The sequence below is a fragment of the Lynx rufus genome, unplaced genomic scaffold, assembly GCF_022079265.1.
Source record: "Lynx rufus isolate CCGP_SWC_20201006 ecotype Redwood Valley unplaced genomic scaffold, mLynRuf1.p SCAF_46, whole genome shotgun sequence".
Classification (NCBI taxonomy): Eukaryota; Metazoa; Chordata; class Mammalia; order Carnivora; family Felidae; genus Lynx; species Lynx rufus.
In genome coordinates, this window is record NW_025814863.1 from 495,554 (window position 1) to 510,391 (window position 14,838).

At 47.4% G+C, this 14,838-nt stretch overlaps 1 protein-coding gene across 1 annotated transcript in view; it reads right to left on the reverse strand.

Moving 5' to 3' along the window:
- The window catches only part of AFF2 (ALF transcription elongation factor 2), a 306,688-nt gene that overhangs the window by 23,002 nt on the left and 268,848 nt on the right, over nt 1–14,838 (reverse strand). Inside the window, exons 9-14 of the mRNA XM_047098309.1 lie at nt 14,658–14,817; nt 11,940–12,956; nt 10,573–10,694; nt 6,519–6,741; nt 1,553–1,848; nt 954–1,017 (exon numbers count right to left, since the gene is read on the reverse strand). Coding sequence (XP_046954265.1) covers nt 954–1,017; nt 1,553–1,848; nt 6,519–6,741; nt 10,573–10,694; nt 11,940–12,956; nt 14,658–14,817 — 1,882 coding nt within the window. The remainder of the gene's footprint in view (nt 1–953; nt 1,018–1,552; nt 1,849–6,518; nt 6,742–10,572; nt 10,695–11,939; nt 12,957–14,657; nt 14,818–14,838) is intronic.

Sequence of the window (14,838 nt, forward strand, 5' to 3'; positions counted from 1 at the left end):
CATTTGCAGGAGCAGAGGACAATAGTTCTCAAAGGACGGTTCACCCCACAGAAAGGTTGGCTGTAGGCAATACCTGAGCAATTTGGACCATGGTGGGGAACTGACAGAAAATAGGGAAGCGTCAGATGCAGCTGGTGTTGACACAAGTCACAGCCCTGCCAGGGCCTAACACCGCGGGTCCTGTAAGTCCTGGGTGGACCCAATGCCATGGTGGAGGATACCACTGAGAGCCTTCTCTAGGACAGTGGAGAGTGTTAATGCCCATACCAGGGTCCCAGTCTCAGAACTTCTGATTCCATTTGTCTGGGGTATGGCTTGGGCATCATGTTTGTTTTAAAGGCCCCCAAAGAATTGTAACACGTGGTTGACACCCCCTGTTGGGAGGCGCAGTTATAACAACTCAACATGCTGAGCTCATGGTTGATCTAGGTGGCCAAGACCCTTGGAGGCAGTAGGGCCATGCGTCCTCAGAAATCCAGATGACAGAAGTTCCCTTCTCTGTGTAGGGTCCTCGCCCGGCTGTACGCCTCACTCTGGAAACATGTGATCGATGCAGCACAGGGCGGAGGTTTTTCTACACACCCGGGTTTCCCAAAGCCCATTTTTGAGGCCACTTAACCAGCTTTCTATAACCTCTCTGCCACACCGGTCCTGATTTATTGGGACCAGTGGGGGTTCCCACTTTCTCCAGGGCAGTTTCAAAAGTCATTTGAAAATTCACTTGAAAGATAGCAATAGCGTATGCCATTTAGCTCCTGAAGTTAGGGCAAGGGGAGGAAGAGCAAGAACATGGATGATGGCAGGGCAACACTCTCTCAAGGACTTGGGAGCGCCCCAGCCTCCCTGTGTCAGAGCAGCGAGGAACTCTGACTCGTATGTAAAGTGCCTTCTTGGTTCCCCTTCAAAGCATAACACCTTAGTGGGAGGAAAGCAACGAGAGGAACAAAACCTACCAGTGCGTCAGCTTTGTGCTTTAGCTTCTTAGCCTCTTGCATGTAATAATCAGCATTGTGAACCCTAAACAAACGAAACGAGCTCTTTCAGCAACCAATGTTTCATCTTTCTGCCGACAGCCAGAAGAATCACAGGTTATTTCGCTATAAATCCATTCCAATACGACGCCCTCAAAAGGGTAGGTGAATGCCCTCCCTCGTATGACAACCAGCCTGGAAATATCCCCAGAAGTGGAACGTGAAGTGTGTAATGGAGCATTAGGATAAATAACTGCCCCTCTAACCTAGCCATTCCATGGTCTGAACATTCCACAGACCCAAACGAACCTGGCTGCCGTTGACACACTGTTCCATCTGAGGACGCGGATAAGAAAGGGGGACAAAGCAACCTAGAATTAAGCACCTGTCTTTGGAAACGGTAACAGAGCTCCATGATTAAAATGGGCCAAAGACATTTCGTGGTGGGGACACAGCTGTGCGTGGGGAGGAGGAGCTACTGCCGAGGTCTTACTTTGGGTGACACGTGGAAGGTGCTAGAAAAGCCGTAAAGCCTCCACCCCCCGCCCCGCCGTGTCCATGATAACTGGGGGACAACATACGAGTCGTCAAAAGTGAGCTTGGGTCTCCGGACGTTGGTGGTGCTGCTGGACAGAAGGGGCAGGGCCGCCCAGGACGCCATTTCCAGGTGACTGCTGTCCATGAGGCCAGTAGTGATGGTAGATGTGATGGTGGAAATGGTTGTGGTAGTGGTTGTGGTAGTGGCTGTGGCAGTGGCGGTCGCAGTGGCCGTGACAGTGGCGGTGACAATGGCAGTAGCAGTGACAGTGGCAGTGGCAATAGCAGTGTTGGTGACCGTGACGGTGGCAGACGCGGTCTTTTTTGGAGTGTCTCCATCCTGGGAAAAAAAGACGAAGATATACTTTGAATGTCAAGCACATTAGGAAACAAGGCAAGAGAAAAGAAAACAATGCGTACAGCTGCAGGATAAATACGTGACCCTGGTATATCACCAGCTTCTTCTCTGTGACGACACCAACCCCAAGCTAGTCAGGCGCTGTCATTACGTAAGCCCCATTACCCCATGAAGACAGCCATTGGCAAATCTGGTAGGAGAGGTGGGTGGGGACAGAAGGAAGGGGGAAGGGAGGGAAAGAAAGATAGATGAGCAAGGAGAGAGAGAACTGAGCAAGAGAGAGAGAGAGAGAGAGAGAAACAGAGAGACAGCGAGACAGAGAGAGAGAGAGAGGTGAACCTGATATGTATACTTTTGATAAGAGAACAGCCCAGGGTAAATAAGGTACCTTAGTCACTCTGCAAAATACCAAATTCAGTGCAGCAAATACCAGCATACCAGGCCTTGTAGCCTGGGACCAGGGCTGAAGCTGCCCTTTTGTTCACTGAGGTCTTGACTGATGTCTGTGTCTATGTCACCTGAGGGCCTCCGGGATGGTAACAGCTCGACCAGATCAAAAACCAAATGGGTAAGAGACTTCTGGGTTTCACTCTGAACTGTCATTGCCCACAAAAAGAGTGGGATCCAGATGAAGAAAGTAGGTGAAAAGATTTATAATCCTGTGACAGTATGTGTCACGAGACCACGTGCCTTGTTCACATGGTAGACTCCGCCCTCCCCACCTGGCAATGGTGGGATGATCCTGACTGTTCTATTTCTGGCCATGCTTTGCCATGGGACCTCTTCCTCCTTCTGCTCTTCTGAGTTGGTATCTCCCTAAGGTTGGTATCTACCAAGGTTCATTCCTCAGATCTCTGCTTCCTTGACCTTGGCAGGATTTGCCAATCGTGTATGCATTGGCACAGATTTGACAACATGCAGATTACTGCCAAATGGAAACCTCGATCTTACCTTCTCTCTGGAGCGCCAGACCTGCAGTGATCACCTCTGGATCATTACCACCAAGATGGCACATTAGTACCTCAAAGTGCTCTGAAACCAATTTGATAACCAAAGCAGTCCCCTCTTTCCATTAATGGCAGATGGTCTTCCGTGTCACCAAGGTTGGATTTCTCCATGTCAGTAAGGGCACTGTGGTCATCCCTGGGGTAGGAACACTGGAACCAGTGTCTCCCGACCTTGCCTTCCATCTGGGCTGCTCTGCTCAATCAGCTTTATATACCGGAGTTCTGTAAATTGTTTCCTTTCAAAAAATGACAATGTTCCTAAAACTCTTTTGCAAAGAGCTTCAGAATAAAATGAATTTCACAGCTGTATCTCATCTTTAATTTCTTCCTCTTCATTGCCCTTATCCAATCAATTCCAAAGTCCTATTCATTCCATCTCCCCAGTGTTTCCCGAGTCTGTCCCTCCCTCCTCTGAAGCCTCAAAGTGCAGGTCCTCGTGGCTTCTGACCGAGACCATCAGCCTCCTGGTTGGACCCCCGCTAGCCTCCCGAATCCACTCTCAATCTGCTGCCGGCCAGCCTGCACTCCTTACGCAAAGCTCCAATGCATTTCACTGCCTCGCATCCAAATGCAAACCCAAGGCTGAGCTCCTTTGCTGGCATGTAAGGTCCTCCCATATCTGGCTTCAGCTTTTCACTGTATCTCCCACTACTCATTCCCATGGAACTTCCGCCAGACTGAACACATCTCACTTTCTTCACTGTCCTGCTTTGGTTCATGTGTAGTCTTATAGTTGAAAGAACCTCCCCTTTGTTGCTTTTTTTTTTTTGCCTTATGATAATTTACTTTTTAATTTTAAAAAATTGTGGTAAAACACATGACTGGCTTATTTCACCTAGCATAACATCCTCAAGGCTCATCCCTGTTGTAGCATGCGTCAGAATTTCCCTCCCTTTTAAGGCTGAATAATATTCCATTGTATGGACAGATCCCATTTTCTTTATCCGCTTCCCTTTATTTCTAAACCGTACTCATCTATAAAGGTGCAGCTCAACAAATGCCTTCTCCTCCAAGAAAACCACCTTCTGTCTACAGCCAGAAGTGCTTTAATCCTCCTTGGTCCCTTTAGAGATCTGAAGTCTGTCTCAATCCCTTCTCTATGACACCAATCACCACAGCCATTTTATATTCTAGCTCTTTGAGCACATGTTTCATTGCTTCCCTTACACTGAGAGCTCTCTGAACACTGGAGCCATCTCTGATTTATGACATGGCTACCGTACCCCATACCCCCTGCCCCACAGCCTTGTGTTCCCAGTAATTTGCTGAGTGCACGAATGCATACCTGCCTTAGTCAAAAGGCAAAAGGTCACCTTGAAAACATAAGCCAGTACGCCTGGGTGGCTCTGTCTGTTAAGCGTCCAACTTCGGCTCAGGTTACGATCTCATGGTTCATGAGTTCGAGCCACGCGTCAGGCTCGCTGCTGTCAGCTCAGAGCCTGCTTTCGATCCTCTGCCTCCCTCTCTCTCTACCTCTCTCTCTCTCTCTCCCTCTCTCCGTCTCTCTCAAAAATAATAAAAAAATTAAAAAATTAAAAATAGAAGCCAAATGTGAACATTTCTTATGTCCATGAAAGTGTATCTTTTCTGCTTGATCCAGGATCTTCTAATTATCAAAAATTCTTACCGCCAAGAGCTCGCTGAGATGAATTTAATGAGAGCTACACATCTAAAAATTGTTATGATGGATAGGGAGAAAATAGTTGACAAATCATCATGGATTTTATTCAACCCAAACACATAAAAAAATCGGAGCCTTCTAAAACTCCTAAGCCAACTCCATGTTTCTACTGCCAAAGCCAGATGGCCCAGACCAAACAGTGGAGTCAGCCCAAGACGGTCCCACTCATCTCTACGGCCAAGATATGTGACAAGAACTCTGAAGCACCACATCCAACTGCACACATGGCGTTGATGTCAGTCCTGGCACATTGGACTGGAAATGGCTTCATTCAGCCATGATCATGTAAGTTACATAAACATGTCCTCTGTCCATGCTCAGCCATCCACTGACTCAATAAATAAGTCTTCATGCAAATGTGGAACACAGGGGACGCAGAGAGCACAAAACTGAAAACACATTGGGAGCTGGAAGAAGCCCTATAGATCATCTAGTCAAATGCACTCACTTTATGGACTCTAGAGGTTTCATAATTTGCCCAAGGCCACAGAAAACCCACTGCAGTTTTAGCACTATGAACCAAGTATCTTAACTCTTAGGCTAGGGCAGAAATATACTAGTATTCTGGCTTTGAAGCCATTCACAAAGAGAACGAATGGCCAAAGAAGAGGCAATGGGTGGTCAGTCATGGGAGACTATCATGGGACACTCCAGTGATTTTCTTAAGGACAATCCATTTCTCGGTGAAGACGTAACCATACTTATCAGGTTTCCCTAGCTGCTTTTAGTTCTTGTAGAAATGACTTTGCAGATTCTTGTGAGCGGTACCATTGTCATAACCACAACTGTATTAAGCACCTGATTCTTTGTGCCGATATACCAGGCCCTGTACAAAGACAGCTGCCTACATAAGGTGTGAAAAATAGGATAGTATAATTATTGTTGAGACTAGATGGCTTATTTCTAACAAAGTCAGCAGTTTTAAATGTGAATACAAATATTACGTTGGTGTGTGTGCACACATGCAAATTTCATATGGAAAAGGACTATTTTATAACAACAATTTCTCTACACCGGCGAAGATATTTGCCCAGATACATATGCCATGCCAGCCATCTCAGATGACGGAGGACTCTATGTCGGGGTCCTTCAAGCTCAGAGGCCTCATGGCTTTTTGTGGGAGTGGTAAATGGGCACTTCTGGTTCAGCGTCCACCAGGTTGGCATCAAGACATTCGAAAGCTCATTGATTTTCACGTAACTACGTTTTTATATTACACTGAAAGGAGACTAGATGCATATGGACGCTACATCTGCACGTACATGGAAAAGCAGATGCATTGGTCGTTAATATTCACTGATGACACTACTGTTTGTGGCTTCCGTGCTTCAGGTACCTATACCTGAGACAGATGGAAAGACTGGGCGGATGTGAAAAGTGATACAGAGTCTCAATTTTCTATGCTAATGGAGCAGCCGTGCAGAAAATCCAAAGGGCTGGATAATCCTTTGGCTGGGCTTAGAACCACAATTGTGTGATTTTTAGCAACAGATTCATCTTTTAAATTCCATCCTTTACAGCCACTGTTTTAAGCATAATTCACCCATGCTAAGCTGGGTGGTGGGAAGATGTAACTGAGGGTTCCAGCCCCAGTTCAGTGACCTTGGGCAATCCCACCCCATCCACGTGTTCACTAAATGATCAGTGCCTACCCCGTGCCAGATGCTGTGATCAGTATTTTGGAAGCTTCCCACTGCCAAGACATGAAAGCATTGGACCAAAGGATATCCAAGGCCCCGAGTCTCTGCATAACAATCTGTGTGGTTAAGTAAGACTGGAATGAAAAATTCATCCTACATTAGAATAACCAAGATCTGAAATCACGGAGAGTTCGCGTGTTTCTGCACACACACACTTGCATCTTCTGCCTCTTCTGCCCATCCCCCCATGGTCGCGTCCAGTTAGATAAGCTGGGTCGACTTGTTTCTACCTGATGATTCTAATATTTCTTCCAAGATGCTTACATTTACGGCTATCCCTTTGAAAGTAGCACAGAATTTGCCTTCACTCCTCTTAGGTTTGGTAGAGGTGATGTGTCCAATCACAGGGATGTTTTTGTCTTGACCAAAGGGACCATTGGTGCCACTGATGTTTCTACGGTGTGGAGGATCCTCTGGCAGTGGGGAAAGTGGCGGAGGAAACAGCTTTTCTTCTTTCCTTCTGTTTGCTCTCCTGGAGGAATTGTTCCTGTGTAAACAAAAAGTATAGGGTGTCATCAAGTTTTGTCTCTCTGTTGTGGCTTTTCCCATGCTGCTGGTACTTTCGACGTAAGTGATATTTTAGTTGATGGTCTTTTGCCTATGGTGAAGAGTATATATATAAAAATGCACATAGACATAGATATCTATAGAGAGATATAACTATAAATAAATGCAAATGTATGTATCCAAGAATAAACACATGTCTTTGAAGCAGAACTCCATGAAAAATGTAAATGTCTAATGGAGGGTGCTACAGTGTGATATTTGCAACCTTTCAAGATTCCTCTTAATTAGATTTTTATGGAAAATCCAATGCAGACTTTAATCCCGTCATTTTTTAGGATGGTTCCTACTTATTTTGCCCCAGGACTTAACTGCATAATCACACAATGAATGGTACAATAAACAATTAGTGGGGGGATATCGTCTTAAGAAATAGCATGCGTTTACATTACTTAGCTATCAATAACACGCTAAATACTTTTGTGACACGTTGCACACTGTACGTTCACAATGTTCTGTGCCCATTCTGAGGCGTAAGAAGCCCCTGACCTTAAGCTGTTACACTGGAGAGTTCTGATGTGCTCCACTTTCCAGAACCCATTTGAAAACTATTTTGTCATATCGCCACAAGACATCTGTAGTTCTAGAAGTACTCCTGTGCTTTCAGACTGAGTTATCTGCCCATTAAATGGGCACCATCAAATAGACAGAGACTTCAAATAAAACAGAACAACTAAAACCTTATGCTAGCTGCTTAACATGGTAATTGGGTCATGGATTTTCATTTTAGTTACTGTCTTAGCCTAATCAATGAAGATTACTTGAATTTTAATCTTTTCTTAGACAACTAATATTGCACTGTGCAGCCATTTACTTTCCATGATTATTGACTACAATTTTCAATAGCAAATTAAGTCAACGAGAATTTATGTTTTCCTCTTGGTCAATTTCAGTCAGTGTCTAGAAATATAGATTTACAATATCTCAAGGCAACAAATCAAAGATGAACAAGCATTCAAGTGGTTTGATTTCCTGCAATGGTAGCAGTCAACGCCGTCTGCTCATTCCACTTCCACTGTGTCGCCCACATTTGCCAACTGTAATAATATTTGCCATCTCTTCCATCTTTTGTTTCATAAATGTGGCCCTATGTCAATTTTTGTCAAGCAGCAACAGTTCTAAAAACATAACTGCTTTTGCCATTACATCAATTAGTTAAAATGAACTAAAAAAATATTTGCCAGTGGATTTTGCAAACTGTTTTGATGCGGAGAACCATTTTCGGATAGCTGTGATGTCTGATTAAAACAATGGTGAACATATGGATTCAGACTCCTGTCCACAAGGAAGCTCCACAAACATCAGGCCACCCTAAGTGTAATCAATATGGAGGCATCGGACTTCCGGGTATTTGTATGGAGGGATGTTAAGCATCGCCATGGCATCTATGGGGGGGGAGGGTGAATGGTTTGTTAGCCACAGCCACTCCTCCACTACTTGAGCTGCCTGAGAAGGTAGTGAGGACTTCAGGGGGCAAAGCTGTTCCCTAGAAGCATTGGATTTGCCAGTGGCTACTACAGTCGGGCTAGGCCTTCCCATCTGCCACTGTACACAGGATGCCGCACACAGGCCAGCACATTCTGTGCAGCGGACATTGGTCACCTGGGCCCCTTTCCATGCGTTTGCTAGTGAGCTACAACCATGGGGCCTTTAATAACTTCCTTGGTGAAGGCTACCCAGAGAGCATGTTCTACAGATCGCTCTGTCACCATTATGGCGCCTTACTACGAGAACAGTTTTTGCCACTTTGGGCACCTCTTCGTGTATGGCAGAGGAAGCCAGCAGACAAGAGATGTGTGTCCCCACCACCACTCAGTGCTTCAGAGGCCCTGCTGATGGTTCCAGCTCCTGAGGAGGTGCGGGATGCGGGGTGCGGGTGGGGCTCCGCAGGGTCCTCCTGCTGGACAACAGGAACCACAGCTGTCACGGTCTGGTGTGGCATTCCTGGCTAGGTTTAGAACATTCATTTAGAAAAGTGAACGCTGTCTCATAGAAATTTCCAAGGATGGGGTTTGCAGGGTCGACAAGGCACAAGGAGTGGACAGAGCAGACATGGATTTGTTTGATGAGCCTAAGAACCTGCTTCGGGCCCCTCCTGAATGATAAATGCTACTAGGTAAACACTGCTTTCCTAACGACTACAAAAGCAGAAAGACCGTAAAGACCAGGAGTTAGAAACACCATTTTATGAAGAGCCAATTCAGATTATGGCACATTTACTGAATAGTTGGTCATCAATCTTCCACGACATGGGAGAAATAACAGGTCACTGGGCTGCTTAGGGAGACTGGCATCAGAGACTGATGGTTGTGGCAACGCCTCCTGCCTTTTCCTGGTGCCTTCGAGTGGCCTGAACTGGCCAAAGCCTGGGAACTGGGAAGGTAGTACCACCCAGCGACGCCATTTTAGTCCGTCCTCCAGGAAAGGAGGAGGGCCATGGAAGGACCATGTTTGACCACTGGGGAAGAAGCACGCTTCCCCACAGGCCTGGCTCACTCTGTGGTGAAGGGCTCAGCTTGCCCCATTGCAGGGGCTGCTAGTTCTGAGAAAGCCAAATATGCAACGGGATGTTTCAGAGCGAAGTTGTACCCGGGATACACAGGCACCACACAAAGCGCTATGGAGCCTCTGGCAGAGGGGCAGCTCGGGGCCCAAATCTTATTATACCAGGTGGGTAGCGTGGTAATTGGCCTTTTCCTACCTCTCATCTCAAAACAACAAGGATCTAAGCAAATGTAAGCCGAAAACTTATTTCCGACATCTTACGTGTGGCCGATTGATGCCATATCACTGATGTTAAACAGTAATCTGTGAAATCAATTGTTAGCAGCAGTAAGCCAGATTGCCTCTCTGCTCTGGGCTGCTAATAGGCTCCAAAACTGGTCTTTGATGGAAGTAATCTCTAATGTTGAATGAATTTATGGCAATAATTATCCAGACGGAATGGTTCCAGTAGCTGATGTGACTGTTAGTTAAGGGATATTTACAAGATGGAAGAACTCGGTCCCAACACTTGGTAGCAACAGAGGGGGGATCTTGTCTGAGGAAGGCTGGGGCCATTTGAGTGAGGGGACAAGGGGGCCTCGCGCCTGACTCTGGCCCTTTGGTGCAAAGAGGGAGAGGTGGAAGGGGCGCCAGCTGGTTGTAACGAACATACGTATCTTCAGCTGGCTTTCCCTGACACGCAACTGCCCCTCATCTCCCTGGCCTCCACAAATGTGTCATGTCCCCGGCCTCCGAGGAGTTCAGGAGGTACCTACTAGTCCTCAAGCTCTGTATTAAGGTTAAGTAATGGCACCAGAGACGAAGCAGCATCGGGGGCATCCTGTTAAGGCCAAGGGGTTGTTTTCATCACTATCAAAACTAGAAGTGGCCCAGAAGCAGGTGATCTGCTTCAAGTGATGGGTGCTTCTTGATTCTGTCCCTTTTTAATTCATTTACTCCTTTTACTCTTCCCTTAGTGCTGAAAGTTCACTTTGGTCCTCCACATGAGTTGGAGTAAAGAAACACGGCTAGAAAGCTCATGGAGTCCCCCCAAATGTGGCAGCCTGTGTTCCCCCCCTTTACACCACCCTCGTTAGACTGGTGGCCAGGGACAGCTGTCAGGACTGGACTGAGCAACTTCTGTTTTCTTACTTACCATCCCTCTGAAACAGGACCGTCCCCGCCCCCCCCCCCAACAAAAGGCTTCAGTCGATGTTTCTAAAGAATCTGAACAATCGAGGTGTCATACAAAGACAGGGTAAACACTCACTCTTTAGTGTTGGGAGGCTTGTGGGGTGGGGCTGGTGAGATGCATGGGGGCAGCAGGCAGATAGCGGCGGCCTCCTCCAGACGTGGCTTCTTCTCAGGGATTTTCTCTGCAATTTCCGTTGGCTTTAATGGGAAGAAAAATACAGTGTTTGAAATACATGGCACATGCAGACATTTAAAACGCACGAGCGAGGGAGACAGTTTGCTTCTATTTTAACTTCTAGATTAGCCAGGGGAGTTAAACGCACATCTCTGATCAGAAAGAAAAGCAATCGGCCTTGCCTAGCTTACCTCCTACCAAGAAGTTGGCATTTGAGTGAGCTGAGCTGCGATGTGACCCTCTGATTAAAGATTGGGTGGCACAGGAATCTCCCACCAAAAGCAAAGAGAATCTATAATTTTCAGACCCTGGCTGCACTGCCGTCATCCCTAAGAGTGGGGAAACGGTGACAGGGCAAGAGCCCCAGACTTTCCGTGGCAGCCATTAAAAGTAATACTACCCAAATATCACGATGAGATGGCGTTACTCTAAAAAACTACCCTGAGATCTGGAGGTACAACAGAATGAGCCTATGAGATACAAACTCACTTGCCTAGAGGTATTTGAAATGGAAGAGGCCATTTTGGGTTTTCCCTTCTGATGATAGTTTTTTTTTTTTTTTTGCTTTTTTGTTTTTTTTTTTTTAAATAATTTCTACACCCAACGTGGGGCTTGAACTCATGAGCCCGAGATTAAGAGTTGCATGCTCTACTGGCTGAGAAAGCCGGGCATCCCTCTCCTTCTGATGATAATTTGTAGCACTGGAATTCAGCCCTAACCTCTCGCAGGTGAGGTTTCCACAAGTTGGGCCAACCACACAGGTCAGGGGACCCAGCGGGCTGGGTAGGCTGTGTGTCGGCCAGGAACCCGGGTCATCAAAGTATCACCCAGGTGCGGGGATGCTGATGTGTGTCTGGGGAAATTCACAAGGCCCAGAGAATGCATTTTTGACCTCAGGAGCACTTGAGTGCCCGGCTGCTGCCAGGGTGGGGACTGTGGCATGTGGACATGAAAGCAGGGGTCGCTTAAGGAGCCCATCCCAGGGACTGGCTACCCGGGGCAAGGCAACGGCCTTCATGGTCTTTCCTACACATCATAATCCTTCGTGTACCATATCGGATACTCTTCACACTGCCTGCCAAACCCGGACCGTTCCTAACACATCCTCCCCGGTCATGTCAAATACTTTCCCGTGGAAAGCAGCATTGCCTTCCCCAAACACTGCAATGCACTGCCATGAGCCTCCTTGCAAATGGGACTCCAGATCAAGTTCGCCAACACACAGCCACTGCTCGTGCTCACTCGGCAGGCAACCGGGGACAGCTTACCTTGTGCTTACGCTTGCCCTTAGGGGCGGGTTTTTCCACAGCCGCAGCAGCGGTCTGGCGCTTGGGCTTCGGCGCAGTCTCCTTGGGGTCTGGCTTGGCTGGTGCTGCTTGCAGTGCGTTGTGACCGGGTACTCTAGACAGCAGGTCAAGGTCAATCTTCACCCAGAGATTTTTCAGATTCTCGTGATCTCGTAGAGGGGACAGAAGCTCCGTTTGCATGACAGGGATGGGCGAAAAAGCTGGTTCCTCACTATTGACGGATATGTTGCTGCTGCTGCTGCTGCTGCTACTGCTGACCAAGGTGCTGAGGGTCAGGCTGGCACCACAGGTTTCCTTCGATTTGGCAGAATTGCCCCCGGGAGCAATGCAAGGAGGCAGGACTTTGATCTGCAGGGTCTCTTCCTGATCTGTGTTGGAATCAGATGTAGATGAATCCGTTTCGATGAATTCCCGGGACTTTGGCACGATCTTGCCAGGCCCTCTGTACTTCTTTTTCTCGGCGGCCAAGGGAATGTTCGGCCTTGGTTCCTTCCTAGGGACTGGTTTGTGGGCAGATGGTTTGTTGCGGCCTCTTGGTGGATCAGGAAGCTCCACGCTTTCTTTTTCTTTGGGGGTGCTGCTGGTAATATTTGGTTTGGGCCAGGTAAACTCGTCAATGCTGGTGTTCTTCTCGACTTTTTTGGGCTGTTTTTTTCCAATTGTCCTTTGAGAAGCTGTCTCAACAGTTGTTGACAACTTATGCTTCAAAGCCTTTGTTTCTGGAGTTTTCTGGGTAGGCCGTGGACGGGCTTTCTCCCTGATAAGACTGAGGAGAGGCCTCTCTTTGGGTTCAGCCAGGACCTGGCTGGGGTTTGTCTTCACTTTGATCTGGACTTCCATTGGCTGGATGATTGGAGGAGGCACAGAAACCGTCTCCATGGGCGTTTCATTTTGGCCACAAATAAACGACTTGTTCTGGGAAGTCACTTTGTTAAGCCATTTATCCAACTGCCACTTGTTGGTTGAGGGCGGCTCAGGCTGCGGATGAGAAACGACAGCAAGAAAGAATTTCACCTCTTGGAAGAATCTGGACGGACACTCGGTACACCGAGTGCTGATAAAAGCTGTGCGTGTTAAGTGCCCATTCACACATTTAGAAACACACACGGAATCCACACTAATCAAATTACCCAGGTAGACAAAGACTCCACAACCCAGCCCCGATCTACTTATTTCAACAAATGTCTACTTCCTCTTCTGAAAACATTCTCCACTCTGGCCAGGAAGGAAAGAATTCTTCACAGAGGGTTTTTCCAGAGAGCGGGCAGGGAGGCCTGGCAGGGAAACCTGTTCCCCAAATCCTTTGGTGGGACTCATTGCCCAACCTCTCACCAGGAGGCAGAAGTAATGATCTCGGGTCCTGAAGACCCATGCAAACGTGCCTCACATGTAATTCAAAAGGAAAGCCTTCCTCTCTGCCAAAGTGCCAGTGCCTCCTATATGATGCTGCAGTTCACTGCGAAAAGAACAAGCCTTTTCTCTTTTTACTGAAGGATGAAAAGATCTGACTTCCAAAAAAGAAAAAAACACTGCATTTTTGTCAGTGTATGGGCAATAACCAATTTATGGGGACATGCATGCAGGCATTAGCGTCCGCTGTTAAGCCATGGAAATGACGCGTACAATTCAGGTGCTTGATTCCCAACTCTGAATTCTGCCTGTTGAACTAAAAGAGCCATCATTTTTATTAGAACTGCTCTTCTTCTGAAAGCCGTCAGCTGAGGCTTATGACACCAGCCAACAGAGGGTGACAGAATTAAAAACACTTGAGTAGCTGGGATTCCAACCCGCGCAGGGCAATGGCAGGGAAGGGTCGAGGAAATCGTATCGGCTGCCACTGTTGGTTAAGGGCATGAGCTCTGGCAGGTGCACAGAGCCCGATTTCGGTCCTGGGTCTCCCAGTGTCCACCTGGGAGACGCTGGGAAAGTTCTCTCTCAATCTCTCAGAACCTTATTCTTTATTCTATAAAATGGGGATAAGGATAGCGAGGACCCCAGAGAATTGTTCTGAGGATAACATGGAAAACAGCAGGTCAAGGGCTTCTCAAGGAGCCCGGCACATGGTCCACGTTCAGATTATTACAAACGAGTGTCCACAGAGCCCTGGACGGACCTGCTTGCTGTACGAGGCGCAGGCTTGGGGGAACTGAGGGGTTATTCTGGACTCAGAGAGGAAGGGAGGGGAAGAGCACATTTTTTATTTCAAAAGTATAATTTTGGCATTTTATGGAGCTGTGTTAATGTGTTCATGAATTATTACCAAACACACTTGGAGGCTGCAAATTGAAATGAAAAAAAAAAAATCCATCACATTTCTTGGGTCTTACTTGCCAAGCAGCAATTCAGCACTTCAACCTGGAGTAAGGGGTGGTGTCCCCACGACCAGAAGTGCGTGTTGACTGGTTCTCTCAAAAGAGAAGTTGCTATCCCAGGTATCACTCTTCCAGATTTTACACGTGACGAGGCTTGAGGCTCAGACAAGCTAAGGGAGTCACAGGGCAAGAAATGTCTTTCTTGAAGGGACTGTGCATACACACGTTTTCGAGGGAAAAAATGATGTCAAATACCCAAATACCTTCCTGAAGTATTCATCGTGCCGACAGCGTGTGTGCGTGTGTGTGCGTGTGTGTGCGTGGGTGACAGGGAAATCATGGTCGCGGCCCTGGACGCTTCACCCACCTCTGGCGTGGCCGCACGAGGCGCCTCATTGGACTCGCTGTCAGTGGTGCTGCTTTCAGTGTCAGAGTCTGACTCGGAGCTGCTCTCAGAGTCACTGGAGCTGCCGGAGCCCCCGCCGGCTTGCACCGCAGGTGGGGGCTGAGGAGTGGCCAAGAGCGGGCTGAAAGAAAAATGACATCAT